Source organism: Tamandua tetradactyla, chromosome 13, assembly GCF_023851605.1.
Source record: "Tamandua tetradactyla isolate mTamTet1 chromosome 13, mTamTet1.pri, whole genome shotgun sequence".
In the NCBI taxonomy this organism is placed as follows: domain Eukaryota; kingdom Metazoa; phylum Chordata; class Mammalia; order Pilosa; family Myrmecophagidae; genus Tamandua; species Tamandua tetradactyla.
The window spans coordinates 4813190-4839103 of NC_135339.1; the positions used below are offsets into that span (position 1 = coordinate 4813190).

General features: G+C 40.8%; 2 protein-coding genes across 8 annotated transcripts in view; one reads left to right on the forward strand and one right to left on the reverse strand.

Moving 5' to 3' along the window:
* The window catches only part of LOC143653520 (uncharacterized), a 125940-nt gene that overhangs the window by 60480 nt on the left and 39546 nt on the right, over positions 1-25914 (reverse strand). For 3 of the 4 annotated variants that reach the window (XR_013161345.1, XR_013161344.1, XM_077124573.1), the window contains exon 4: positions 11465-14611. The exons of the other annotated variant lie outside the window; for it this stretch is intronic. Coding sequence is in view for 1 of the 3 variants with exons in the window: in XM_077124573.1 (XP_076980688.1) it covers positions 14601-14611 (11 nt within the window). In the remaining 2 variants the exon portion in view is untranslated. Of the gene's footprint in view, positions 1-11464; positions 14612-25914 lie in introns of those variants that run through there. 4 annotated transcript variants of the gene reach the window in all.
* ZNF239 (zinc finger protein 239) lies at positions 1842-14706 on the forward strand. Of its 4 annotated transcripts, none has more exons than XR_013161343.1 (4): positions 1842-1988; positions 2088-2195; positions 2352-2391; positions 7079-8431. XR_013161343.1 is itself a non-coding variant. In XM_077124566.1 (4 exons), the coding sequence occupies exon 4, from the start codon at positions 12553-12555 to the stop codon at positions 13939-13941; it is 1389 nt and encodes a 462-aa protein (XP_076980681.1). In that variant the 5' UTR covers positions 1842-1988; positions 2088-2195; positions 2352-2391; positions 12459-12552; the 3' UTR covers positions 13942-14706. The 4 variants fall into 4 exon arrangements, 3 of the variants coding, with proteins under 3 accessions (XP_076980681.1, XP_076980680.1, XP_076980682.1); XM_077124566.1 differs by lacking the exon at positions 7079-8431 and adding an exon at positions 12459-14706; XM_077124565.1 differs by lacking the exons at positions 2352-2391; positions 7079-8431 and adding an exon at positions 12459-14706.

Genomic DNA, 25914 nt, shown 5'->3' on the forward strand with positions numbered 1-25914 from the left:
GTATAGAGAAACAGAAATCTTCCCCCCTGAGGGACTTTCAGTTGTTTATACTTTCAAGGAAAGGGGTGGGGGCCCAGCTCAGTTGGAATCCCTCCCTCAAGGAACTCAGACCCGAGGAACTGGAAAACTGAAGCAATTAAAGGCAGCCTACAACCTATCCTCTGACTCAACTATGGCCTCAGCAGGGAGAAATTCACTCCTTCCCTTGATCAGTCTCTTTAGTCTCAGACAAGCTTAATTCCGCCCTTGCCTGTGGCAGTTAGAGCCTGAGAAGTCTTGCAGTCCTGCCTAATGAGTTGTTAAGTAGTAGAAATAAAGTAAAAAAGACAATACTTTTCATAGCAGGACCCCCTTTCCTCTGGTTTGTTAATCAAGAGCTTAAGTTGGTAAGTTGCTCTATGTATCTGCAGGTTCTATGTGATCCCTCCCTTTTTTTAAGATCCAGACCTTCTCAAGTAGTTAGTGCTTGCTGTTTGATCCAAAAAGCCTCTGTTTTTTTCTTTCATTTTTTTTTTCTTGTCACCCCTGCCCCCACTATGCAGGGGCAAAAACTCCTAGTATCTTTAGCTCTCATTTAAGGTTTATCTGAGCTGGGGGCCTATTTTCAGTAGTCAGAATTTGTTAATTCCACAATTGGAGCTTGGTTGAGCTAAGCCCCTGCTACTAGTAAAATTTCTTTCCTTTCCTTGGCAGCTTGGGGGACTTACAGTTCTCTGTGGGACTGCAGGTGGTTCAGCTTGTCCAGACTGGTGTACGCTGTGTGTCCAGTCACTGATGTGGGCCCAGCAGTAGTTCTGTACTGTTCTTGGGTATTACTAGCGGCTCTGGAGGATGAACTAAATGCCACACCTCACCAAGCCACCATCTTGGAACCAACTCCCTGCACTATTGAGTTTTAACAGCAAATTGTAGGCCCATATATATGACATAACCTCATTTTTGTTTTAAAAATACATCAATCTATGCCTGTGCATATTTTTTAAAGAGTTTTGACTGCTGAGTGTTGCAGGACTAACTCCCTTACCTCCTTGGTCTTTACCAAAACTGCATACCACCCCACCCCCCAACCTACACCAGCACCCCTTCAAAAGTCTAACCCAGCTCTACCTTTCGCATGCCATACCATCTGTTTATGATATTAATGTAGCTCTTGTCTCCCCCACTAGAATTTAACATCCACCAGGGCAGTGATTTTTATGTGAGGATCCTGAATAGTTGCTAGCACGTGGTAGGCCCTCAACACAGGTGGAAAGCATGAACTTCGGAAGTGAAATGGGAGATACCAAGTGGTGAATAATTAGATCAGGACACTTTTTTAAGATAAAGACGAAATATGGTTGATGTTAGTCTCCCCTCTCCCCTCAGTAGTAGTTTAATAAAACGAAAAAAAAAAGATTAACAGGTATTCCCAAAATTATTATTACTCACTTCTAATAAAAACAAGCAAAAAAAGAAATAAATAAAACCCAGAAAACCAAGTCGAATCCAGAATAGAATCAGCTAGCCTCAAAGAACTGAAAGCGGCGGTGCGGCACACACCGGAAAGCGCGCCTGACGCGCACTGGCGGAAGCGCCCGGCGGGACCGGAGGCCGCGGGGCAGCCCGGGGGCTGCTGGGACTTGTAGTTCGAGGCCCTCGGCACCGGCGCGGGGCGGGGCTGGATCCGATGTTCCCGGCGTCGGGTTTCGGCTGCCAGTTGAGAGGGCCTGGGAGCTCCGCTCGCAGGCATTCGGGCGCCGGGTGCGGCCGTGGGAGGGTGCGCCCCGCGAAGCGGGTGGGAGCAGCCCGGGTGCCCGGCCGCGCCGGACCCGCGTCTCCGCGCTCCGCTCCGAGAGGAGGCGTCTCCCGCCGCCGACGAGCCGCGGCTCCGCGATCCCGCAGCCCTCCCGGCCTTGGCCGGCCTCATTTCGACGAAGTTTTCGATGCGCGTTAGGCGACCGAGGCGGATCCTGCGAATGGCCGGGGTTTTTGCCGCGCTGCCCTAGCTAGTAAGCCGTTTCATTGGAGCCCTTGAGAACGAGGTCGGGGAAGGCATCCCGAGAGACGCGGCATCTCACCGGGGAGCTCTTTCTGCTCTTTGTAAACAGATCTTTCGGGCAGAGGTCAGAAAGTCCGCTGTGGTGGCTGCAGAATTTACCACCCTCGAGGGCCTGGGGGAGACTTGGTGTGCTTGACCGGAAACCCCGTGGAGAGAGGTGAGGGAGGGGGTGTGGGAGGAGGGCACCCTGGAAAGGGTTTAGGAGGGGGAGCTACGTGTTGATTTCCTACGATCTCGCCGGACAGCCTAATGCGTGTACAGGCTAGACTTGGGTTTTCATGGCTTTTTATCCTTCTCCAACTCTGCCTTTCAGGATTCTGTCCTTCAGAGAGTAGTGAATAACCAAGTTCCAGGTGAGTCGGGGTTTCTTCTCTACGTGCCATCCCTCTGACAACGGACATCACCTTTCTTTCCCGGGACAAAAGGAAGGATGTGAGCACTGGAGTGCTTATTTGGTCCTGGCTGGGTATTCTGTGTTGTTATTCTCTTGTAATTGTCAGACTGCAGGGTGAGACATGCTTATTTTATAAATATGGCTTTTGGAGAAATTCAGATAGGAAGGGCATATAGCTAGCAAATGATGTAGCAGGGGTCTACATTTATATGTACCGGCTTTAAATGCCACCTTAGTTTCCACTGTATAACTTGGTCTCATGACCCCGGCCCCCTCCCGCGAGCACCGTGCTTATTCTCTTTATTTGAAAGACTCCAGGATCTTCACCTGATCCCCATGTCTCCCACAGTTCAGTCAGTCATTCGAAGCTATTCCATGCTCAATCCAGTGCTGAGTGATCTCAGCAGAACTACATTTATAAGGTATTGCGAGCATGATATCTCTGTGCCTTGGAAAATAATCGAGGGCTTCAATTTCTTTTCTTTCCTTCTCTTTATCTACCTGTTCCCTATGAAGATTATTTATTCTCTGCAATGAATTTGGGGATTGCTAGTTTATTAAGTTTTAAGATTCTCGTATGTTAAATAACTTTTTGAATTTAATTAGAGAGGAATTCATTCGTCAATACTTTACGGAGTGTTTTCTATGTAGCAGACATTTTCCTTGAGTCTCCAGAAAGGCAGGAGTTCAATTTAACCCCTTCCTCCCTCTGTGGCCTTGGGTAAATCACTTCACCATTATGAACCTTGGTTTTCTCATCTGTAAAATAAGGGTGTTGGGTTCGAGGACCTTTACATTCTCTTTCAGTTGTACCATGCTGTTATTCATTTAAATGGAAGGCGAATTTGTAAATGTTTATAACTTAGATTCCAAGTTAGGTATGCTACTTGCTGAGTAATTAAGCATGGCCCTTGCCTGTTGGAATCTTACAGCCAATTAGGGGGAAAATATTTAATAGCTGTAATGGAGGTATGTAAAAGATACTGTGAGACTGTGAAGGAGGAGGCATCTAACATAATGCTTCAGAAAGGGAGTTGTTGATTGTCCTGAGGCTGAAAGGATTTGAAAATGGATGGCAGAGATAAAGTCAGATTAAGAGCCGTGTGTAGAGGGGTATTCTACACTAGAGCGTGTTTGGGTTACAACAGGTAATCCAGCAAGACCAGTGATCTTTTTAAGGACCACCTCCTACCTTCTCCATTATGTTTCCCTGGCTCTAAGTAAATCATTGGATTCAGCAGGGATGAGCTCTGGAAAGGAAGCTGAAAGCCAGCTGATGGGCGCAGTCTAAGGAGGTGGACGTTTGTCAGGTGGGAATGGGAAAATTGCTGGTCCTATAACCTTCTTTAGTCGGTCTGCAGAATATTGAGTACAGTTTTCCCATATTAAGCATGAGTTGTTCAGCCACCAATATCAAGGGAGACTCTTCATTCATATTTGTTCAGTCACAGCTTTGTTTTGCTTTAGCAGGAATGATATTTTCTTTTCCTTTCTTCCTTCCCCAGTCACACTGATTCCTCTCATTTGGTCCACTGTCATGCCATTTCTCATCTTGGAATTTTCCACTACCAAGTCAGTAGTCCATTCACATAACCTTTCCATTCTTATTACCCCCATCCCTTCATCTCTGGGATCTTAAATCAGGAGCAGGTGGGGGAGAGGAGAGGGCTCGGGAAGAGCAGATTTTGATGGGGGTTGTTGGAGGTGGGGGGCAGGTGGGCAAGAGTTCTGTTCTGGGCCTGTTAAATTTTAAGTGTCTTATAGACATCCAAGTGTAGACATTTGGTGGAAAGTTGGACATATGAGTTTGGAGGGGAGGAGAAAGATTAATATAAGAGAGAAATATTTGGGAGTTCATGGTATTTTAGGCCAATGGACTGGTAGAATAAGAAAAGACAGGATTGGTATGACTCAAGAAAAATTGAAGTCAGAAGTGTATTTGGCTAGGAGAAAGAAAAGAGAAAGGGTTACAGAATGAAGATCTTGATGAAGCAAATGTGATGGAAGAGGAAAAACAGTAAGAAGTGTTTTTAAAGAATAAGAAATTAAGAGATTAATGCTTCAAAAGCAGAGTGGGCCCATTTAATGAAGTCTGGAGTTCAATGAAACGAGGTAGAGATCATTGTGGAGATTAAGAAATATGGGTTAGGGTATGGGTAAATTGTTCTCACGGGGGTTGAGGTTGTCAGGATAATTGTGGGAATGGAGTGGAAAGGACAACGCAGCAGTGACCATGACCAGGAAACATTCAGTAGGTAGACAGCCTACTGTGTTGGGGTCAGCAGGGGAAGATTTGGATGGAAGTAACAAAGAGGCTTAGAAAGAAAAGATTTTCTAATAAAACTTGACTTAGATCACTGAGTAACAAACTTCTTACCTACCTTCTCACCTTTCCCCATTCCACTAATTTCACTTTCCTGCCAAAGCATTTGTGTGGATGGTTGTTGGTTGAGGAAGAATATGCTTAATGTTTTAGGAAGCAGACATTCAAGGATGTCTCTGAGGACTTCACTCAGGAGTGGGGTTGCCTGGCTCTTGCTCAGAGAAACCTGTACCGGGACATGATGCTGGAAAACTACAAGCACTTGGTCTCAGTGGGTAGAAGCAAGTGCACCTGGACACCCACCCACTGGAGCCCTTGTGTCCTCAATTTTAAATAGCGATGGTGCCCCAAGAGTTGTGGTTCAGGAATCAGAGTTCCTCATTTGGGCACTCCTAGTTCCTGCTTTTCGCACAAAAGTATGTTTCTGATCATTCTGAGCAGCTGAAGAACTTCATTTGGTAAGAATTGGAAAATGGTAGTTTTACTGAGCTATCTCAGAAACCTTACCTGGTCCATCCCTTATAAACCGGGATTGGGACTGATTTTGCTTTCCCCACAGTCACTCAGTCTCAGATGGGATCTTTCCATTGGAGCAAGATGAAGATCATTAAATAACAGAGAAAGATCTCCATGGGTCATCAAGCAATGCAGCATCATTCTAAGTTGCAAGCCCAGGCTACTCCAGGAGAGAGAAGTCCCTTAGGATGTTTTCAGAGAGTTCTCTTGAAATTCTCTGATCCTTGGAGAAAAGAGGGGCTTCTAGATACCTTCCACATACTAGTCTACCTGTAGCTACTCCCTCCCTCTTCTGCCTCTTCAGAAGACTTATGATCTTCCACATTCTGCCTTCTGTCTTCCCCTACATTTTCCTCACACTGGTCTTTTATCTTCTCTGTTTGGACTTTCTTTTCTTTTCTTTCTAACTTTTTTAATTGTGAAATATATATACAAAAAAGCAATAAATTTCCAAGTACATTTTAACAAATAGTTACAGGACAGATTTCAAAGTCTGGTATGGGTTACTGTTCCATGATTTTTTTGTTTTTTCTTCTAGCTGCTCCAAGACACTGGAGACCAACAGAAATATCAATATAATGATTCAGCAGTTATACTTCTTTGTTAAATCTTATCTTTGTTTATACTTCTCCTCTTTAAATAACATATATACATAAAAGCAATAAATTTCAAAATACATCATATCAATTAGTTGTAGAACAGATTTCCGAATTTGGTATGCGTTACAGTTCCACAGTTTTCGGTTTCTATTTCTAGCTGCTCTAAGGTACTGGAAGCTAAAAGAAATATCAGTGTAATGATTCAGCACTCATACTCATTTGTTAAACTCTACCTTCTCTGTATAACTCCACCATCACCTTTGATCTTTCTCCCATTCTTTAGATGTATTTGGCTATTCCCATTCTAACTTTTTCATGTTGGAAGGGGCTGTCGATGATATGGGATGGGGGGATGGAACTAGTTGATATTCTGGAAAGACTGGCCTCTCTGCATTTTAGGGCTTATCTTATCCAAGGACCCTCTGGAGGTTGTAGGTTTTGGAGAGTTACCCAAGTGCATGGAACCTTTGTAGGATTTTATATAATGCCCTAGGTATTCTTTAGGATTGGCAGGAATGGTTTTGGTTGGGGTTTGGCAAGTTATGATAGGTAGCAATGTCTAACTGAAGCATGTATAAGAGTAATCTCCAGTTTAGCCTCTCAACTATATTTGAACTCTCTCAGCCACTGATACCTTATCTGTTACACTTCTTTCCCCCCTTTTTGTCAGGATGGCATAGTTGATCTCACAGTGCCAGGACCAGGCTCATCCCTGGGGGTCATCTCTCACACTGCCAGGGAGACTTTGATCTCTGAAGGTCATATCCCACAGAGTGGGGGAGGACAGTGGTTTCACTTGCAGAGTTGGGCTTAGAGAAAGGAAGGCCACATCTGAGCAACAAAAGAGGTCCTGTTAGGTAGACCTTAGGCATACCTGTAGGTAGGCTAAGCTTCTCTACTACATACATAAGCTTCACAAGAGCAAGCCTGAAGATCAAGGGCTTGGTCTATTGATTTGGGTGTTTTGGACTTTATTTTCATCAAATAGCTCCTTACCGGGCAATTATCTAGTTTCTGTCCATCTTTTGCTTTTCTTACATAATGAGGGAGTCATCATCCATCTTCCCACTGAAAGTGAGAGACTCTCATACCCTAGAGATAGACAGGAATAGTATAATAGATATAATTTTTCTGGAAAACATTTTCAAATATAGTGATTTGTATTTATTTATTTATTTATTTTATTATTTTTATTTTTACATGGGCAGGCACCAGGAAGCAAACCCAAGTCTCCAGCATGGCAGGCAAGAACTCTGCCAGTGAGCCACCATGGCCTGCCCACAATTCATTTTTAGATCTGTCCTAAGGAAATAACCAGTAATTTCAAATGGAAATTGTGAACAAAGATATAGAATATAGATATAGATATAGAATGATTTAAAACAGTGAAAAATTGGATAATCACTAAATGTATCATAGTATCATAGGGGATTGATTAGGCAATTTATGGTGGACATTACAAATGATATTAGATATATAGCCATTAAAAATACATTGGTAAATATTAGATGAGAGAGTTCATGTATACCTACTCTGTGAAATGACTATTTTATAATAAAAACCATGTACTACAAGAAAAGACTACCCTCGTTTTCAACTAAGCCTTTTTCCTCAGGTTACCCATGCTTCCTTGCTTTGGAACCTTTGATTTTTTTTACCATGCTTTGCTTCCTGATTTATTTTGTCCTTTTAAGATTTTATTCCAAGTCCATTTCTGGTGTGAAACCTTTAATTGCTCCTTCCAGTTGACTCCTCCCCACAGTCTCAGACCTAATTACATAAACTTTATTTTTCTTTTTTTTACATGGGCAGGCACCAGGTCTCCAGCATGGCAGGCAAAAACGCTGCCTGTGAGCCATCGTGGCCCGCCCCTGATTACATATACTTTTATATGCCTTTTTTTTCATGGTTGATTCTGTGTTTCCAGCCAGTTTCCTGGACGGAAAGCAATGTATCTAATACTCCTGGTGTTCTATACATAGCCAACATTTAATAATTGACTGTTGTGGAACTTAGCAGAGCAGAAATGTTTCTTACAGTCTTTTTTTCTGTGTTATATAGATATACATGTACATTACAAATAGTGTGTGTAAATACTATGGGATTATACTATACCTGTTTTTCAACTTGCTATTTTATGTGTCATACTAACTTTGTTAAAAGGACCCCTCTTCTGGTTATATCAGTTTTTTCTAATAATACCTACTCATTATTCATATTTTAAATATTTTAAAAACCCATTAATAAAACCATGAAAACATTCTTACCCATTGATTTTCATACACCTGTAATCTCTTCAGCCACTGTCTGTTGCCATGTACTGTACAATGAGAATATTGAAGTAATAGCCTGTGATCATAATAATTTTGGCCCACCTTATGATTTAATTGCTGCAGGCTGTGCTGTTTTTAATTGTACTTCCTTTTTCTTTATGGTTTGTGCCATTATTTTTAACATTTGTGAGCAAAGTAATACATCCACATAGGTAAATCCAATTCTGTCAAAAGACAATAAAATCCAGTAGTCCATACTCCATTCTTTCTTTTTTTTTTTTTTTTTACATGGGCAGGCACCAAGAATCGAACCCGGGTCCTCTGGCCCCGTTCTTTCTTATGCCACAGTCCAGCTTCTCCAGAGTAACTACTTTTAGTTCTTTCTGCTATTCCTCATTATGTTTATCTTGATATATCCAAATAAAATGCTTGTACAACTATTTATTTTATTTTTTTTTAAATGCATATACATGGTTAAAAAAGAAAAGATGTATAAACAGGTGCAGAGTGAAAAGTTTCTTTTGTGTCCTTAATTCACATTCTGGTTATTTTGCTGTTACAAACAATCTTCAGTGAGTAATCTTGTATACATGTCATTTCACAAGTGTGCATGGAAATCTGGACAATAAAATCCCTAAACTGGAAAACTGTCTATATACATTCGTGATTTTGATAGATAATTGTGAGAATGTTCTTTTTGAAGGGTGATAATAAATTTACACTCACAAGAAATGTTTGTCTCCAGGCTTGTTTTGCTAGTGTGACAGGTAGAAAATGGCGCCTCGGGGCAGTTTTCATTTGAATGTATTGTATTATGTATGCTGCTGTTTTTTAACTTATGAAGTATTCAGTGTTTTCTGTTGATTTCCTTGTAAAGTAAATGAGGACTTAATTCTTTTCAACATGCTGATCCTCCCAAAAATTTATATCAGAGTCCTAACAGTGATTAATATTTACATGACTTTGAGATAGTTTTTCACTGTAGAATGTAGTAGTATACTATGAGTACAGTTCTTTGTTTTTTTCTTCTGGAACTAGAATCTACTTTCTTAAAATATATTTTATTTGGGGTGATTTTTATTCTATCCTGTTATTGTAGGGTTTGGGTTAATTATTTTTTCTTTTAATATCCATTTATATAACTGTATTATATATTTTATTGACTTTACTCACTGCTTTTTTATATCTTGAATCATCTTTCTTAAATTAATTTCTAAATTTTTGTTACTGTACATTTCTGAGTAATGGTTTGAATCCTTTCTTGTCTGATACAGGGTCTGCCCCCCCCCCCCCACACACACACACACACTGTAATGGTTGATTGGCTGGGTATGGTATTCTAATTTCACAGTCACTTTTCTTGCCAAATTTGACGATGTTGCTCTAATATCTTCAGGTATCTAGTTTTGCTGATTAGTGGTTAATGGCAGTTTTTTTTTTCTCACATTTAATCAGATTTTTCTCTCTAGATGCTTTTAGGATTTTCTGAGATTTTTTTTCCTTTGAAGTTCTAAAGTTTTACAAGGTTATGTTTAGATGTGAGTCTTTTCATATACCAGTTTTGAGTATGAATGGGTCCTGAATCTTGAGTTCTGGAGAAAAATTTTTTTCTTTAAAGCCATTGATAATTTTCTCTCATTCTAACTTCACTATCCTTATGGAGCGCCTATGAGATGACTTTTATTTTCTCTTATATTTCCATTGATCTATCTTTTTATTCTGCATTCTAAAAAAATCCTTCAATTTTTCATTGTAGTCTTGCTTTTATTTTACTATTCAACTCATCTTGATTGCAAGCCTTAGAGTAAGACTGCTTGATACTTAGTAGCTATGAGACAGTTACTTAAGCTCTTCCCATCTTGGTTTCCTCATGTATCACCTGAAATTATTTACTACTGTCTGGGCATGTAGGATGGGCAGTAGGTATTATTATCATCTTTTTCAGTCATTAATTAGAAGAATTTTATTATTTTTCATAGCACTATGTTTATATTTTATTGTTAGATTGTGTTATTTTTTAAATTGTTTCCTCTGTTCACTATTTCTTGTTTATGCCTCTATTGATGTTAGATTTCCAGTATTTTTTTTTTTTTTTTTTTTTTATATTTTTTTTTTTTAAGAGAGAGGGAGGAAGGGAAGGAAAGACAGAAAGAAGGAAGGAAGGATAGAAGGAAGGAAGGGAGGAAGAAAGGGAAACATCTTTAAACATTTTCTTGTTTTTATTATATTTTGTTTTGTTTGTTTGTTTTTACATGGGCTGGGGCCGGGAATCGAACCGGGGTCCTCCGGCATAGCAGGCAAGCACTCTTGCCCGCTGAGCCACCGCGGCCCGCCCGATTTCCAGTATTTTTGTTGTTTCTTGTCTGCTTATATATTTTTTTATTTCATATTTTTTCAGAGGTCTAGCACTCATAGCATGATACTGGAGTATGCATTCTCAGCTGATGCTGGACTCTCTTTGGTACACTACATGCTTGTCCTACCTACAGGGACTGCCTCTAGTTATTGAGCTTGGGATGGATACAGGCAGAGTTCACATGCTGGCAGGTGTAGGCTCCTCTTTTAAGAGTCCCCTCTTCAGGCCAGTAAATTATGTGGAGCATGCCTTGCCTCTCCATCTCCAGCTCTGGTGTCTGCCTTGTCAGAACTCCCCTCTCAGAGGTTACCTTCAGGCTTTACCCTAGGGAAAGCATGGAGTCAGTTGCTTCTTTTGGTATCCGTCCCATTGTGCAAGTTCAGCATCACCTCAACCTCTGCTTCTCTCTTCAGTCCAAGTAATACTATTAGGCTTTATTTGGCAGATAATTTATTATGTTCTTGAGGCTTTATATGGGGCCGCTGCTGTTAGCTACAGTATTCCAGTTTTAGGGGGGGGAAGAAAGGAGTTGGGAAAGTAATGCTGCTACTGGTGACAAGTACTCCAGCTATTAGGAGTGCCTGACCTGAATTGTCCAGAATAAACCTGAGTTTGGAATTTGAAATTTTAGGACATTTTAACAAAACCTCTTGCCCCTTAAGAAGCATTCTCCTCCACACGATTTGAGCTGTGCATTTCTTTTTTTCTCGTTTCTCCCTTTCTTATTCCATCTGCGCTCTATCATCCAGGAGTCCCTCAACATTTTCATTCTGATGAGAACCTTTTTCTTCCAAGACTATTATATATTTTTTTGTCATTTCAGTGTAATATTTGAATATTTATTCTGTTTTCACCAACATATATACTAGTACATCTGAAATCTATATTCCTAGCACACTTCTCTCAGGAGTTCGGATCCATCATCCCCGCTACTTACTGAACTGTGCTGCAAAAATGTTCTACTAGCACCATAAATGAAGACTGATTTTGAGTTTATCTATTCCCCTTTCCAACTATAGCCTTTCTCTCTTAGATTTCCTATCTCATTATAAAGCATCACCATTACATAGTCACTCAAGCAAGGGGCCTAGGAATCATGTTTGATGCCTCCTGTCCCCTCTAGGTTTAGTTTGTCACAGGTGCTTTAGAATGAATCTTTCCTTTTCTCTCCATAACCATCACCCTTGCTATAGCAGTCTCTTTCTACCTTAAGTCTTTCTTTCCTCCAATGATGTTTATAATCAGTCATTTCACTGCCAATTTAAGTCCTTTATAGCTTTAATATCTTTGAGGGATATTAGTCTGTTACACCAAGCCCTTTGTTCTGGCTCCTCCCTTCTTCTTCATTGCTTTTACATGTACTGTATCTTTCATGGAAAGCTTCTTAAGGTTTTCCTGAAAATGTCGTATTCTCTCTTCATAATTTCTTTCCTGTCATTTTCTCCCAGAAAGTTTCACCAAGGCTCTCCTGTTTTGATTCGTTGCCCCTATTCTCTGCTCTCATGACCAGATGTGCAAACATACAACTATGTAGCACGTCTTTTGCACTGTTGTTGATATCCTTGTTTCTCCTCATTGGGTTCCCACTTATTAAGTAGAAAGTTTTTCTTTCTTATATCCCCAACATTTACTAGAGTGGATTACCAATTAAATGCAAATAAAATCAAAGTAAAAAGAAGAAAACTGAAACATTATCATTAGTGGCAAGGATGTAGGATTCATGGCCTTCTGCACAACAAAGGAGAGTTAATTCTGTTGGCTGTGCTTAAAAGCAGAGAGGAAATTTGCCTTCTCTACCAAAGTCTTCTCCCTCTAACATTCACCCAAAAGATGTGACTATAAAGACAAGAAGCTGAAGTTTTTCCTAGGTAGGAAGTCTTCAGGCCTCAGCCACTCTTGTTCCCAGATCTTGACCTCTACCATTGATTTGTGCTTATCACTGAATTCTTTGTTCCCTAGGAAACTTGAATGAATATTCTGTGGAGAATCTTCAAGAGAAAGGACTTGGGATCTTTTATATGAAGAGATTTTCTGCTGGCAAGTTTTGGAAAAGATGACTAGTACAATAACTGGGAGTCAGGATTATGTTGTGAATCTTCAAGGGGAAATGTACAGGGATGCAGAACCAGATCCTTCTCCTTGTCAGAAATGGGGAGAGGCAGTTTCCCAAGTTTACAAAAATAAGCCCAATGTGATGGCTCTTCAAAGTGATGAGTTCAAAAACATGGAAAGGGAAGAATGTTTGTCTTTAAAAGTGCCAAGCCAAATGTCCACACAAGACTCTTCAGTGAAATTCTTTAAGAATGAGCCACAGGATTCTCAGGAACGTAAAAGTCTCTTTGTAAGTGAAGAAAGCACTGAAAGAAAAATGATGTCGGGGGAAAGTCCCGTAGACCACTGTTCAGAAAACCTTCAAATTAAACTTCTCTCTGATGTAACAGAACTGGTTTCTCCATTGTTCAGTGGTGAGGCAATATGCCAAAATGCACAGGTAAGAGAATCCTTGGATTCCTTTGACCATAACCGTAAAGACATTCATGGTTGGAAATCGCGGTTTGCCAGTTCTAGTCATCAGAGAGCTCAGACAGGTGAGAAACCCTGTAACTGTAATGACTGTGGCAGAATACTTAACACCACTCTGAATGTCCAGCCAGTGGAGAGAACCCACACCGAAGAGAAACTCTCTCAATGTGGCCAGTGTGGTAAGGACTTAAGTCAGAGCTCTGAACCGCTGCTTCATCAGAGAGACCACACAGAAAAACCCTATAAATGTGAGCAGTGTGGGAAGGGCTTCACAAGGAGCTCAAGCCTCCTCATCCACCAAGCATCCCATATGGATGAGAAACCTTACAAGTGTGACAAGTGTGGGAAGGGCTTCACAAGAAGCTCGAGTCTGCTTATTCACCATGCAGTCCATACAGGCGAGAAACCCTACAAATGTGACAGGTGTGGGAAGGGCTTCAGTCAGAGCTCCAAACTCCACATCCACCAGCGCGTCCACACCGGAGAGAAGCCCTATGAGTGTGGGGAGTGTGGGATGAGCTTCAGTCAGCGCTCCAACCTGCACATCCACGCGCGAGTCCACACAGGAGAGAGGCCCTACAAATGTGGAGAATGTGGCAAGGGCTTCAGCCAGAGTTCAAATCTTCACATTCATCGGTGCACACACACAGGAGAGAAGCCTTATCAGTGCTATGAGTGTGGGAAGGGCTTCAGCCAGAGCTCAGACCTTCGCATCCACCTCCGAGTCCACACTGGAGAGAAGCCCTACCATTGTGGCAAGTGTGGGAAGGGATTTAGCCAGAGTTCCAAACTCCTCATTCATCAGAGAGTACATACAGGAGAGAAGCCCTACGAGTGTAGCAAGTGTGGGAAAGGCTTCAGCCAGAGCTCCAACCTTCACATCCACCAGCGGGTTCACCGGAAAAACCCTGTTAAATGATGGCTCTTCAGTCACCGTGTTTATACTACGGAGACTTTATCATTTTTACCTTTATGTTCTGCAAAGGAGAGATTATGCAGATATGTTCCCTCACTGAAAATTGTTCATTCATTCTAAAAGTATTTTAACGACCAAGTACTTTGTTATGCTATACAATGAATGGAGTGTTCAGATTCCTCAGGTCAGTACAGTGAAGACATCTGAATATGATTCAGCCAGTGTTATTAGAACTATATATCCTGCCCAGTATTTTTAGCCACAGACACATTATATTTGTCCAGGCAGGACATGTTTCCCTTTATTCATATTCTCTGAGAAATCAGAACTCAGATTTCTCTTCAAATCATGTGCCTTGTGTTCTTATTTCCTTCCAGCCCTGAGTAGGTCTTTGTAAACTATGTATAATATGTCAGTTTTAGGCCAAAGGGGTGGTTGGAGTTATAATGGGCATGGAAGTCTCTTGTGTTTATTGCAAAAGTACACACAAGGCTGTGGCCACACAACCAGGAGGTGGAGAAGATTATTCACGTAGTACTCCCCCACCCACTCTTTTGGTAGGATGTTGAACATTTCTCTCCCTGAAGCAACTGTCCCAGAACATAGGTTGTTCTTTTTCTTGAGTGCAGCTTGTCTACTGAGGTACTTCAGATCTCACCACATCAGATGACTCCTACACCAAAGCCAAGTAGGGTACATATAAGATATAGAATCATGTCAAATAAAGTTGAAAAGTGTTTAAATATACTTAATTCCTCTCCCTCTTAATACTTCTTGTGTCGTTTCCTTCATTTTCTTCACTGCCCATGTTCTGTAATAAGCAATACAAATGACTTGGGAAATTTTCTGATATTTTTCTTTTTAGCGTATCTTGTTTGAACATTGGATGAATAACACGCCCCCAACCACCCCTGCCTCAAGTCATTTGTTTTTGAAGCATCGGCCTCCTTGAACTTCACTGTGGACTTCTCATGCATTTGTAAAATTATTTTTATATTTGACTAATAGTATATCATTTTAAAATATTTATATAGAGTTTTTTAAAGTAGGAGTTACTAAAAGTAACACATGCAACAGATGAGGGTAGAGAAGTGATTTCAAATACATAACTAAACTAGAAATTAGTAAACGGTAAAATCCAAATCACAGCCCTGATTTTCTAAACAATGGAATGACGCCTCAAGTTGTATTAAGGATACTCCCTAGTATATATCCTAGTTTTATGCCAATGACTAGTATTCATGTGTCAAAAATATCAGAGACCACAGGGATACTTCATTAACTTGGGAAGCAGGTGCTAGGGGTAGGGGGTTATAACTGGTAGGATACATGCAGACCAAAGATAACCAGAAGCAATTAATTGGAAATAACATAGGAGGGAAGGCAACATAGAACCGTTAATTCAGGAGAACATACCTATTCTTCAAGGAGGAATAAAGAGTAACAAATTACAACATTTGCCTTCAAGAATATTTGGCTCTAACCCTGAGCATTCTCAATTTAGGGAGATGACTTAGGGTGATGATTTAGCATCTTCTCTTTGGCAATACGTAATATCCCTCATGACTTGTTTGGGTACTGTGAGACAGCCTCACTACAATGATAAATGCTCTTCCAGTTCCTCCTACCCCTTAGAGTTCCTGAACATCTGTTCTTGTGGATTTGACTTTTCTGTTCGTCACATATGTTCTCTAATGGGATGATATATATATAATCTAACTGAAATTTGGAGCCAAATCAGTATCCCAAGAATCCATATACAATAAGACCAGAGGATAAGTCTGAGATTATAAGACCTCAAGTGAGTTACTAAACCAGCCTGTTTTGCCAGATTTCCTTTTATACATACTTTGCTATCAGTGTTTTAAACTATGTTTACCTTTTATTTTTCTCTCTTAACCATTACCTTCCTTAATACCATTGAAATGTGATAAGAGCTCTTGGGGAAAGGGATGCCAGTAAATTAGAAAAGGAATTTGTGCACAAAAATGCAGGAAGAACAGTGTGCTATCTCATATTCATCAGCTGTGAAGATGCCATGGATTGTTTAAAAAGACACTAAGAAATAAAAATGCCATTTAAGTTATGACACCATTAATCTGAAGATAACTCAAGTTTAGAAATGTGAAAATGAAAAAAAAAAATGGAATGTTGAAAGTGATTCCTTTTCAGACATCAAGGGCTGGCCCCGGTTTGACGCTTTATTATTAACTTCTTGATTTGACCAGAGATCTTTGGCTAGTCTCAGTAAGCACCAATTATATTCAATTGATAATTCTATTACTAGCTGAGCAAAGGATCTAGGTTATAGATTATTGTTTGTTAAGTACTTTTTAATTCTTCCTCTCCCTCTGTGTTAGTTTGCAAGCTACTGGGATGCGGCATACCAGAACGGGAAAAGCTTTTATAAAGGGGAATTTAGTAAGGTGCAAGTTAACAGTTCTAGGCCCATGGGAATGTCCAAACTAAGGCATCCAGGGAAAGATACCTTAATTCAAGAAAGGCTGATGCATCTGGAACACCCCTGTCATCTGGGAAGGCATACTGGTCCCTTACTGGTCCCTCGCTTCTGGGCTCTGTGCTTTCAGCCTCTGTTCCTGTGGGCATTTCTCACTTTGCTTCTCTAGAGCTGGCTTTCATCTCTTGGCTCAGCTTGACTATCTCCATGTTCGGGGATGCTTAACATATCATGACGACATCTCCTGGGTTCCAAGCCATCTCCAAACATCCATGTCTCTATTCTCCACATAGCCACATGTGTCAGCTCTGCTGTAAAGCTGCTGTCGGCTCTTGAGGTTTCTGTCACTTCTCTAGGCTCTGTCGTTTCTGTCAGCTCTGTCTGTTCTTTCCAAAATGTTTCCTCTTTTAAAGGACTCCAGTAAACTAATCAAGACCCAGCTGGAATGGGTGGAGTCACATCTCCATCTAATTGAAGTTAATACCCATAAATGGGCATGTCATGAGCATGGAGATAATCTAAGCAAAATACTCCAGTCTATGTTATTGAATCAGGATTTTAAAAATGGCTGCCTGCACAAGGTTGAATCAGGATTAAAATATGGCTTTTCTGGGTTACATGATATTTTCAAAATGGCACACACACACACACATGCACCCTCCCCCATTCTAACCTCCAGAAGATCTGGAGCTGTAGTTAGGGGTTAAGAAGAAATATTAAATAAAAGAAGTGCATGTTCGTAACTCTCATGGCCCTTACACTTTCCTTGGTGAGAAAGGGTTGTAACTAAAATGAAGTTCAAGGCTGTAATGAAGTAATGAAACAAAGGGAAAGTTCAAGGCAACCTGTCTATAGTAGTTGCCGGAGTAAAGCTGGCACTGAAGCAAAGGATGGTACCTGAAAGCAGGTGATATTACCAAGTAGGTTCAAGAGGGTAAAGCTAATATATAGGGAGTGCATGGTAACTGATAACTACGTTTTGCAGAGGTCTTGGGGGGTTAGCAAACCAAGGACTGGGAAATGTACTTATGTTAAAAGTAAAGATCTGCAACCACTGTGGAAGGCAGTTTGGCAGTTCCTCAAAAAACTGAATACAGAACTGCCATACGACCCAGCAATACCATTGCTAGGAATCTACTCAAAGGACTTACGTGGGCAAAGACACAAACGGACATTTGCACACCAATGTTTATAGCAGCGTTATTTACAATTGCAAAGAGATGGAAACAGCCAAAATGTCCATCAACAGACGAGTGGCTAAACAAACTGTGGTATATACATACGATGGAATATTATGCAGCTTTAAGACAGAATAAACTTATGAAGCATGTAATGACATGGATGGACCTAGAGAACATTATGCTGAGTGAGTCTAGCCAAAACTAAAGGACAAATACTGTATGGTCCCACTGATGTGAACCGACATTCGAGAATAAACTTGGAATATGTCATTGGTAACAGAGACCAACAGGACTTAGAAACAGGGTAAGATAATGGGTAATTGGAGCTGAAGGGATACAGACTATGCAACAGGACTAGATGCAAAAACTCAAAAATGGACAGCACAATACTACCTAATTGTAAAGTAATCATGTTAAAACACTGAATGAAGCTGCATCTGAGCTATAGGGGTTTTTTTTGTTTGTCTGTTTGTGTCTTTTTTTTTTACTATTATTATTTTTATTTTTTCTCTATATTAACATTCTATATCTTTTTCTGTTGTTTGCTAGTTCTTTTCCTAAATCGATGCAAATGTACTAAGAAATGATGATCATGCATCTATGTGATGATGTTAAGATTTACTGATTGCATATGTAGAATGGAATGATAAAAAAAAAAGATGAGTAATCCAACAGTTAATTAATATTTAGTGAAGTTAAATATGCCTGTTTAAATACTAGCTGGTGTGTTACCTGGTTATAGTAGAAGTTAATGTCTGATTTAAGTGGTTAATGCCTGTTTATTAGCTAGTGTGTTCAGTTTAGTTATTAAATAATGTGTTCCTGCAAAAAAAAAAAAGTTGAAAACTGTACAGTGGTTGTTTAAGAGAACATCCTAATTCTTAGTAATGATACAGTGAAGCATTTAGGAGTAAAGGACCATAATGTATCTAATTTATACTCAAGTCAATCAGAAAATAATTGTTAGCAAATAATAAAGGTAAAGCAAATTGGGCAAAATATTAAAAATAGGTGAATCTCAAAAAAAAAAGTAAAGATCTGATCTCTGGACATCATTAAAAATCTAGGAAAAAAATTTCTAAATTTGCAAAATCACAGCAATAAAGAGAACAGGAGAGAGACCATCAGCAAACAAAATTCCAACAAAAAATTGAAAAATGAGAAGAGGGGACATCGCTATTGTGTTAGAGTAGAATCAGGCACTATTTATATGACTTGCATATAGGAATTACAAGAAGAAGGAACTAGTTTGACTCCAGGTTCTGGTAATAATACTATAGAGGATGGGAATGAGGGGAAAGCAGTGGAATTAATGGCCAGCCTGTATACAGCACATTCTCCTCAGCCCATACACACATAACTTCCTACCTGAGCTGTGAACAGTGTCAACTGCGATTCACTCCCTCCAGACAAGAGACAGGAAGTTTCTTCTCTGCAGAAACTGAATGAGCCCAAAAGAGAGCCCTCTATATCCCAGCATTTGGGAATCCAAATTAAAGTGGCTATCTTCTATCTCTGGTACACACAGAGCTACAAAATTCATGAAATAGAAACTGATAAAATTGAATATATATTCCCTACATCTTTATAGGGACGTTCTCCATTATAGTTAGATATTTCAACACTAATGATCAATAGCACAAATTGAAAAATAGGATGTAGAGGACTTGAACAGCACTATCAGTTTACTTGACTAATTTGACATTTGTAAAACAGTCCACCCAACAGCAGCATAATACACATTTTTCTAAGTACATATATCTCCCCCAGACTGCAGAATGAAAATACCTGCCCACAAAAGAAAAAGAGATAGGGGTAGTGAGAACTGGGAGTTGGTCACTGTGTCTGTGACTTTCCCAACCCTATAAATTGTGTAGGAGAAAAGTGTGGGGCCTTGGGGTAAACAGATTTACTACGTAGAACACAAAAAGCAAATCATAATTGAAAAACTAATAAATTGAATTTAATCAATCAGTAAATCTCTTTGAAAGAGACTATTAAGAAACTAGAAAGTTACAAATTGAGAGAAAATATTTGCAGAACATATATAGGTTGAAGGACTTATAAGCAGAATACATAAAAAATGTTTTATAACCCAATAATAAACAGATAACCTTATTAAAAAGTGGACAAAATATTTGAATGGGCATTTTATTAAAGAAGATATGAATAGTCAGAAAGTACATGAAAGAATCCTTTAACCATTAGGGTTCGAAACCACAATGAGATAACACTACATACCTAGAATAGCTGAAATGAAAAAGTCAACCACCCATTGACAAGAATGGAGCAGTGATAGCTCATACATTGCTGGTGGGAATGAAAAATGGTATAACCATTTGGAAAACAATTTGGCTGTTCTTATAAAGTGGAATACATACTATCACACAACCTGACAACTCCATCCTAGGTGTTTGCCCAAGTGTAATGAAAACATGTTCACACAAAACCTTTATGGACACATTCACAGCAGATTTATTCATAACAGGCAAAAACTGGAACTGTGTCCATAGCTGAATGAGAAAACAAAATGTGGTACACCTATTCAATGTAATACCTCTCAGCAATAAAAAGAACTCACCTGAAAAAGGACAACTTTCAGAGAAGATGGCGGCTTAGTAAGACGCGCAGGTCTTAGTTCCTCCTCCAGAACAGGTACTAGAGGAGTAGAAACGATACAGAACAGCTCCCGGAGCCATGACAGAGATCAAGAAGACAGCGTACCCCATTCTGGAACGGCTGACTGGTTGGGAGAACCCGCTCTGGTGAGATCGTCGAGGGGCGTGGGCTTCCCCAGGCCGGGGCGGCAAGCGGCCAGAGTTCCTCCGTCCCTCCTTCCCGGGCCGGTTGGAGAATTGGACAAGTGGTCCCCTCAAGCTGCGGCAGCTAGCGCCATCCCCATGCACAGCCCCCCGGACCAACTGGGAGAATTGGATTGGAGATCCCCAGGCCGCGGAGAATGATGACCAGGGTCCCTTCCAAACACGTGGCTTCCCGGTCCGGCTGGGAACGGTGCACTCTCCCGGGCCGCGGCGGCTGGCGTCCTCCCGCCACGCTTGGCACCCCGGGCCGGCTGGGAGATTCGGAGGGGCGCTCTCCCGGGCTGCGGCGGCCAGCGACCCTCCCCGCGTTCAGATCCCCGGGCTGGCTGGGAGATTCGGATTGGCACTCCTCCAAGCCGCTTCGGCTGGCGAACCTCCCCCACAGCGAGAGTTTTCCAAACTTAAAGGACCCACAGCACCTTTTACTGGTGGGACCCGCAGACAAACGAGTGCCACGAGCGCCACCTACTGGGCAGGATAAGAAAAACAGAATCCAGAGATTTCACAGAAAAATCTTTCAACCTGTTGGGTCCAACACCCAGGGAAATCTGATTAAATGCCCAGACGCCAGCAGAAGATAACGGATCACGCTCAGAAAATTGAAAATATGGCCCAGTCAAAGGAACAAACCAATAGTTCAAATGAGATACAGGAGCTGAGACAACTAATGCTGAATATACGAACAGAAATGGAAAACCTCTTCAAAAACGAAATCGATAAATTGAGGGAGGACATGAAGAAGACATGGGCTGAACAAAAAGAAGAAATAGAAAAACTGAAAAAACAAATCACAGAAATTATGGAAGTGAAGGACAAAGTAGAAAAGATGGAAAATCAATAGATACCTACAATGATAGATTTAAAGAGACAGAAGATAGAATTAGTGATTTGGAGGATGGAACATCTGAATTCCAAAAAGAAACAGAAACTATTGGGAAAAGAATGGAAAAATTTGAACAGGGTATCAGAGAACTGAAGGACAATATGAAGCACACAAATATACGTGTTGTGGGTATCCCAGAAGGAGAAGAGAAGGAAAAAGGAGGAGAAAAACTAATGGAAGAAATTATCACTGAAAATTTCCCAACTCTTATGAAAGACCTAAAATTACAGATCCAAGAAGTGCAGCGCACCCCAAAGAGAATAGATCCAAATAGGCGTTCTCCAAGACACTTACTAGTTAGAATGTCAGAGGTCAAACAGAAAGAGAGGATCTTGAAAGCAGCAAGAGAAAAACAATCCATCACATACAAGGGAAACCCAATAAGACTATGTGTAGATTTACATGGAAACCATGGAAGCTAGAAGACAGTGGGATGATATATTTAAATTACTAAAAGAGAAAAACTGCCAACCAAGACTTCTATATCCAGCAAAATTGTCCTTCAGAAATGAGAGAGAAATTAAAACATTCTCAGACAAAAAGTCACTGAGAGAATTTTTGACCAAGAGACCAGCTCTGCAAGAAATACTAACAGGAGCACTAGAGTCAGATACGAAAAGACAGAAGAGAGAGGTATGGAGAAGAGTGTAGAAAGAAGGAAAATCAGATATGATGTACATAATACAAAAGGCAAAATGGTAGAGGAAAATATTATCCAAACAGTAATAACACTAAATGTTAATGGACTGAATTCCCCAATCAAAAGACATAGACTGGCAGAATGGATTATGACCCAGCAATACCACTGCTAGGTATCTACTCAAAGGACTTAAGGGCAAAGACACAAACGGACATTTGCACACCAATGTTTATAGCAGCATTATTTACAACTGCAAAGAGATGGAAACAGCCAAAATGTCCATCAACAGACGAGTGGCTAAACAAACTGTGGTATATACATACGATGGAATATTATGCAGCTTTAAGACAGAATAAACGTATGAAGCATGTAATAACATGGATGGACCTAGAGAACATTATGCTGAGTGAGTCTAGCCAAAAACTAAAGGACAGATACTGTATGGTCCCACTGATGTGAACCAACATTCGAGAATCAACTTGGAATATATCATTGGTAACAGAGACCAGCAGGAGTTAGAAACAGGGTAAGATAATGGGTAATTGGAGCTGAAGGGATACAGACTGTGCAACAGGACTAGATACAAAAACTCAAAAATGGACAGCACAGTACTACCTAATTGTAATGTAACTATGTTAAAACACTGAATGAAGCTGCATCTGAACTATAAAAAAAAAAAAAAAAAACGATACAGGTTCCAGGAAGATGGCAGAATAGGATAGATCGAGTTCACCCCTGCTCCAAGGAACAGCTAGAGAAAGGACAGTAGGGCAACCGAGACAGCAATTACAGGGTGTAAGTGACCTGGAAGAGTCTTCTGCACCATGTAGGGCTGCCTGGTTACAAAAGCTAAGGGACGGAGAAACAGAGAACCGGAGACTGTCGAGCTGGTACAAACAGCCTAACGCAGAAGCCCAGAGCCCTCAGGAGTGCACGGATGGGGAAATGGGGACTAGGAAGTAAGCCAAGCAGCGTTCACACCAGTGCAGCCCCACAAGCCATGACTCACCTTACACCCCAAGCAGCGAACCCCGTCACCCATCCCCACTTCCCATGCTCTAAGTGCCACCTCCCCGCCAACCCTTTGCATGCCTACCCATCCCACAACCCCACCTCAAGCGTGCACACACCTGCCCCAGCCCAACCCACCTCTCCTGGAAAAGTGCAGTCCCACCCTGCTCCTTCCAAGCCCTATCTCCCAGTCCTGCCCCATGCAAGCAGTCAACAGTATATAAAGGCTGCGGGCGCCTACCTCCATACCCAGGCTACACCTGTCCCCAGCCCATAAGTCATGCAACCCACCCCACCCCTCATGATTTTTTGTGCTCCTGTGCATCAATTTACAACCCCCCCCCCCAGATTTGCGCATATGCATGGCCCCCACTCACACCCCCTAGCTCTGGGCAAGGGCTGACCTGGACAGCCAGGCCACATCTGCCCCATCCCACCCAGGCACAACATCAGCCCACTGCCCTGAGCTCTGAGCATGCGCACAAAGGGTCACATGCCCTAGACAAGCACACACTAGGGCCTTGCCCCCCAAACCCATGTATCCATACAGCCACATACTCCCTGCTGCTGGGCACCCACACTCACAGATACCAGCATAGCAACCCCAACCTGCAACTATACCTGTGCTGCAATGCATCACTGCACTGTTGTGCCTGCCCTATGCCCTGCATCCTGCTCCACATCCATTCTGCAAATACAAGGCTTTAGAATACTGAAGGAAATCAACTTCCAAAGTAAAACAATCAAGATATTTACCTGCTGTGAAGACAGGAGAAGATCACTAAGCATATCATGATGTAGACAGATACAGCCCAGCCTAACAACCAAATTAAAACACCAGAGGAGACACAGATGTTGGAACAACTATCAAAGATGTTCAATAACTATACCAAATAAAATAAATGGAATGCTAATGACATAAAGGAGATCAAGAATACACTAGAAGAGGAATTTGAAGGAATAAATTTAAAAAGAGCAAATATCACAGAAATTAAAGATGCAGCATCTTTAATTTAAAATTTAAATTAAAAAACATACTAGAATAAAAAATATTAATGACACGCAACAGCAGATTTGAAGAGGTGGAAGAAAGAATAAGCAAACTAGAGGACAACTGATTTCAAACACTCAGAACAGCAAATAGCAAAAAAAAGATGGAAAAATTTGAATTAGATCTCAGGGAAATGATAGACATAACAAAGCATGCAAATAAAAGAATCACTGGTGTCCCAGACGAAGAAGAGAATAGTAAAGGGCTAGGAAAATTAGTCAAGAGTATAGTGGGGGAAAACTTCCCAACCCTTATAAATGACATAAATATGTAAGTAAAAAACGAACTACAAATAGAATAAATTCAAATAGGCCTTCCCCAAAACACATACTAATTAGTTTGTCAAATGTTGAAGAGAAGCAGAAAATCCTGATAGCGGCAAGAGAAAAACAGTCTACTACATACAAGGGTAACCACGTAAGACTGAGTTCAGACTACTCAACTGGCACCATGGAGGCAAGAAGGCAGTGGGATGATATATTTAAGACTCTGAAAGAGAAAGACTCTCAGCTAAGAATTTGGTACCTAGCCAAATGGTCCTTCAAAACTGAGGGAGAGATTAAAATTTTCACAGACAAACAAATCCTGAAAGAATCTGTCAACAAGAGACCAGCCCTACAAGAAATACTAAAGGGAGTTCTGCAGCTAGAAAAAGAAGACAGGACAGGTAGGCTGGAGGAGGGCATAGAACTGAAGAGTGCCAGTAGGGGTAACTTAAAGGAAAAAAGAGAAAGAGGGAAAAGAATACATAGATCTGATGAATAAAATGCAAAAGATATGATGGTGGATTCAAGAAATGCCTTTTCAGTAACAGCTTTGAATGTTAACAGACTAAACAGCAATTAAAAGATACAGATTGACAGAATGGATTAAGAAATAAAATCCAGTTATATGCTGCTTATAAGAGACTCATCTTGAACACAAGGATACTGTGCCAGTTTGAAAGGATTTATGTACCCTAGAAAAGTCATGTGTTTTTTGTTTGTTTTTTCACTCTGGGATTTATGGGGTATCACTCTGGGCAAACCTACACAAAAAAAAAAGCCACGTTTTAATCCTAATCAATCTTATGGGAGCAACCATATAATCCCTATTCAGTACTGTAGGTTGGAAAGTTGATTAGGTTATCTTCACAGAGATGTGAATCCATCAATTGTGGTATTAAACTTGATTAGATGGAAACATACCTCCACCTATTGTACATGGGTTTTTATTAGTTTACTGGAATCCTATAAAAGAGGAGACATTTTGAAGAGAGTGCCTTTTGAGAATGAGGAGAAAGCCGCAGAACCACGACAAAAGAACAAGAAAACAACAGAATCCACCAGCCAGCAACCTTTGGAGATGAAGAAGGAAAACACCTCCCAGGGAGCTGCATGAAGCAAGAGGCCTGGAGAGAAAGCTAGCAGATGATGCCATGTTCACCATGTGCCCTTCCAGCTGAGGGAGAAATGCTGAACGTCATCGGCCTTCTTGAACCAAGGTATCTATCCCTGGATGCCTTAGATTGGACATTTCTCTATTGGCTTGTTTTAATTTGGATAATTTCATACCCTTAGAACTGTAAACTAGCAACTTATTAAATTCCTCTTTTCAAAAGCCATTCCATTTCAGGTATATTGCAATCTAGCAGTTAGCAAACTAGAATAGATTTTGATACCAGAGGAGTGGGGTGCTGCTGCAGTTTGCAAATACCAAACATGTTGGAACAGTTTTTTAAATGGATAAGGGGAAGATTTGGGAAGAGTTGTGAGGAGTTTCATAGAGAAGGCCTAGAATGCTCTGAAGAGACTTTTGGTAGAAATGTGGACTCTAAAGACACTTCAGATGAGATCTTAGGCAGAAATGAGGCACATGTTATTATAGACTGGAAGGAAGGCAAACCTTGTTTTAAAATGGCAGATAATCTGGCAAAATTGACTAGTGGGTT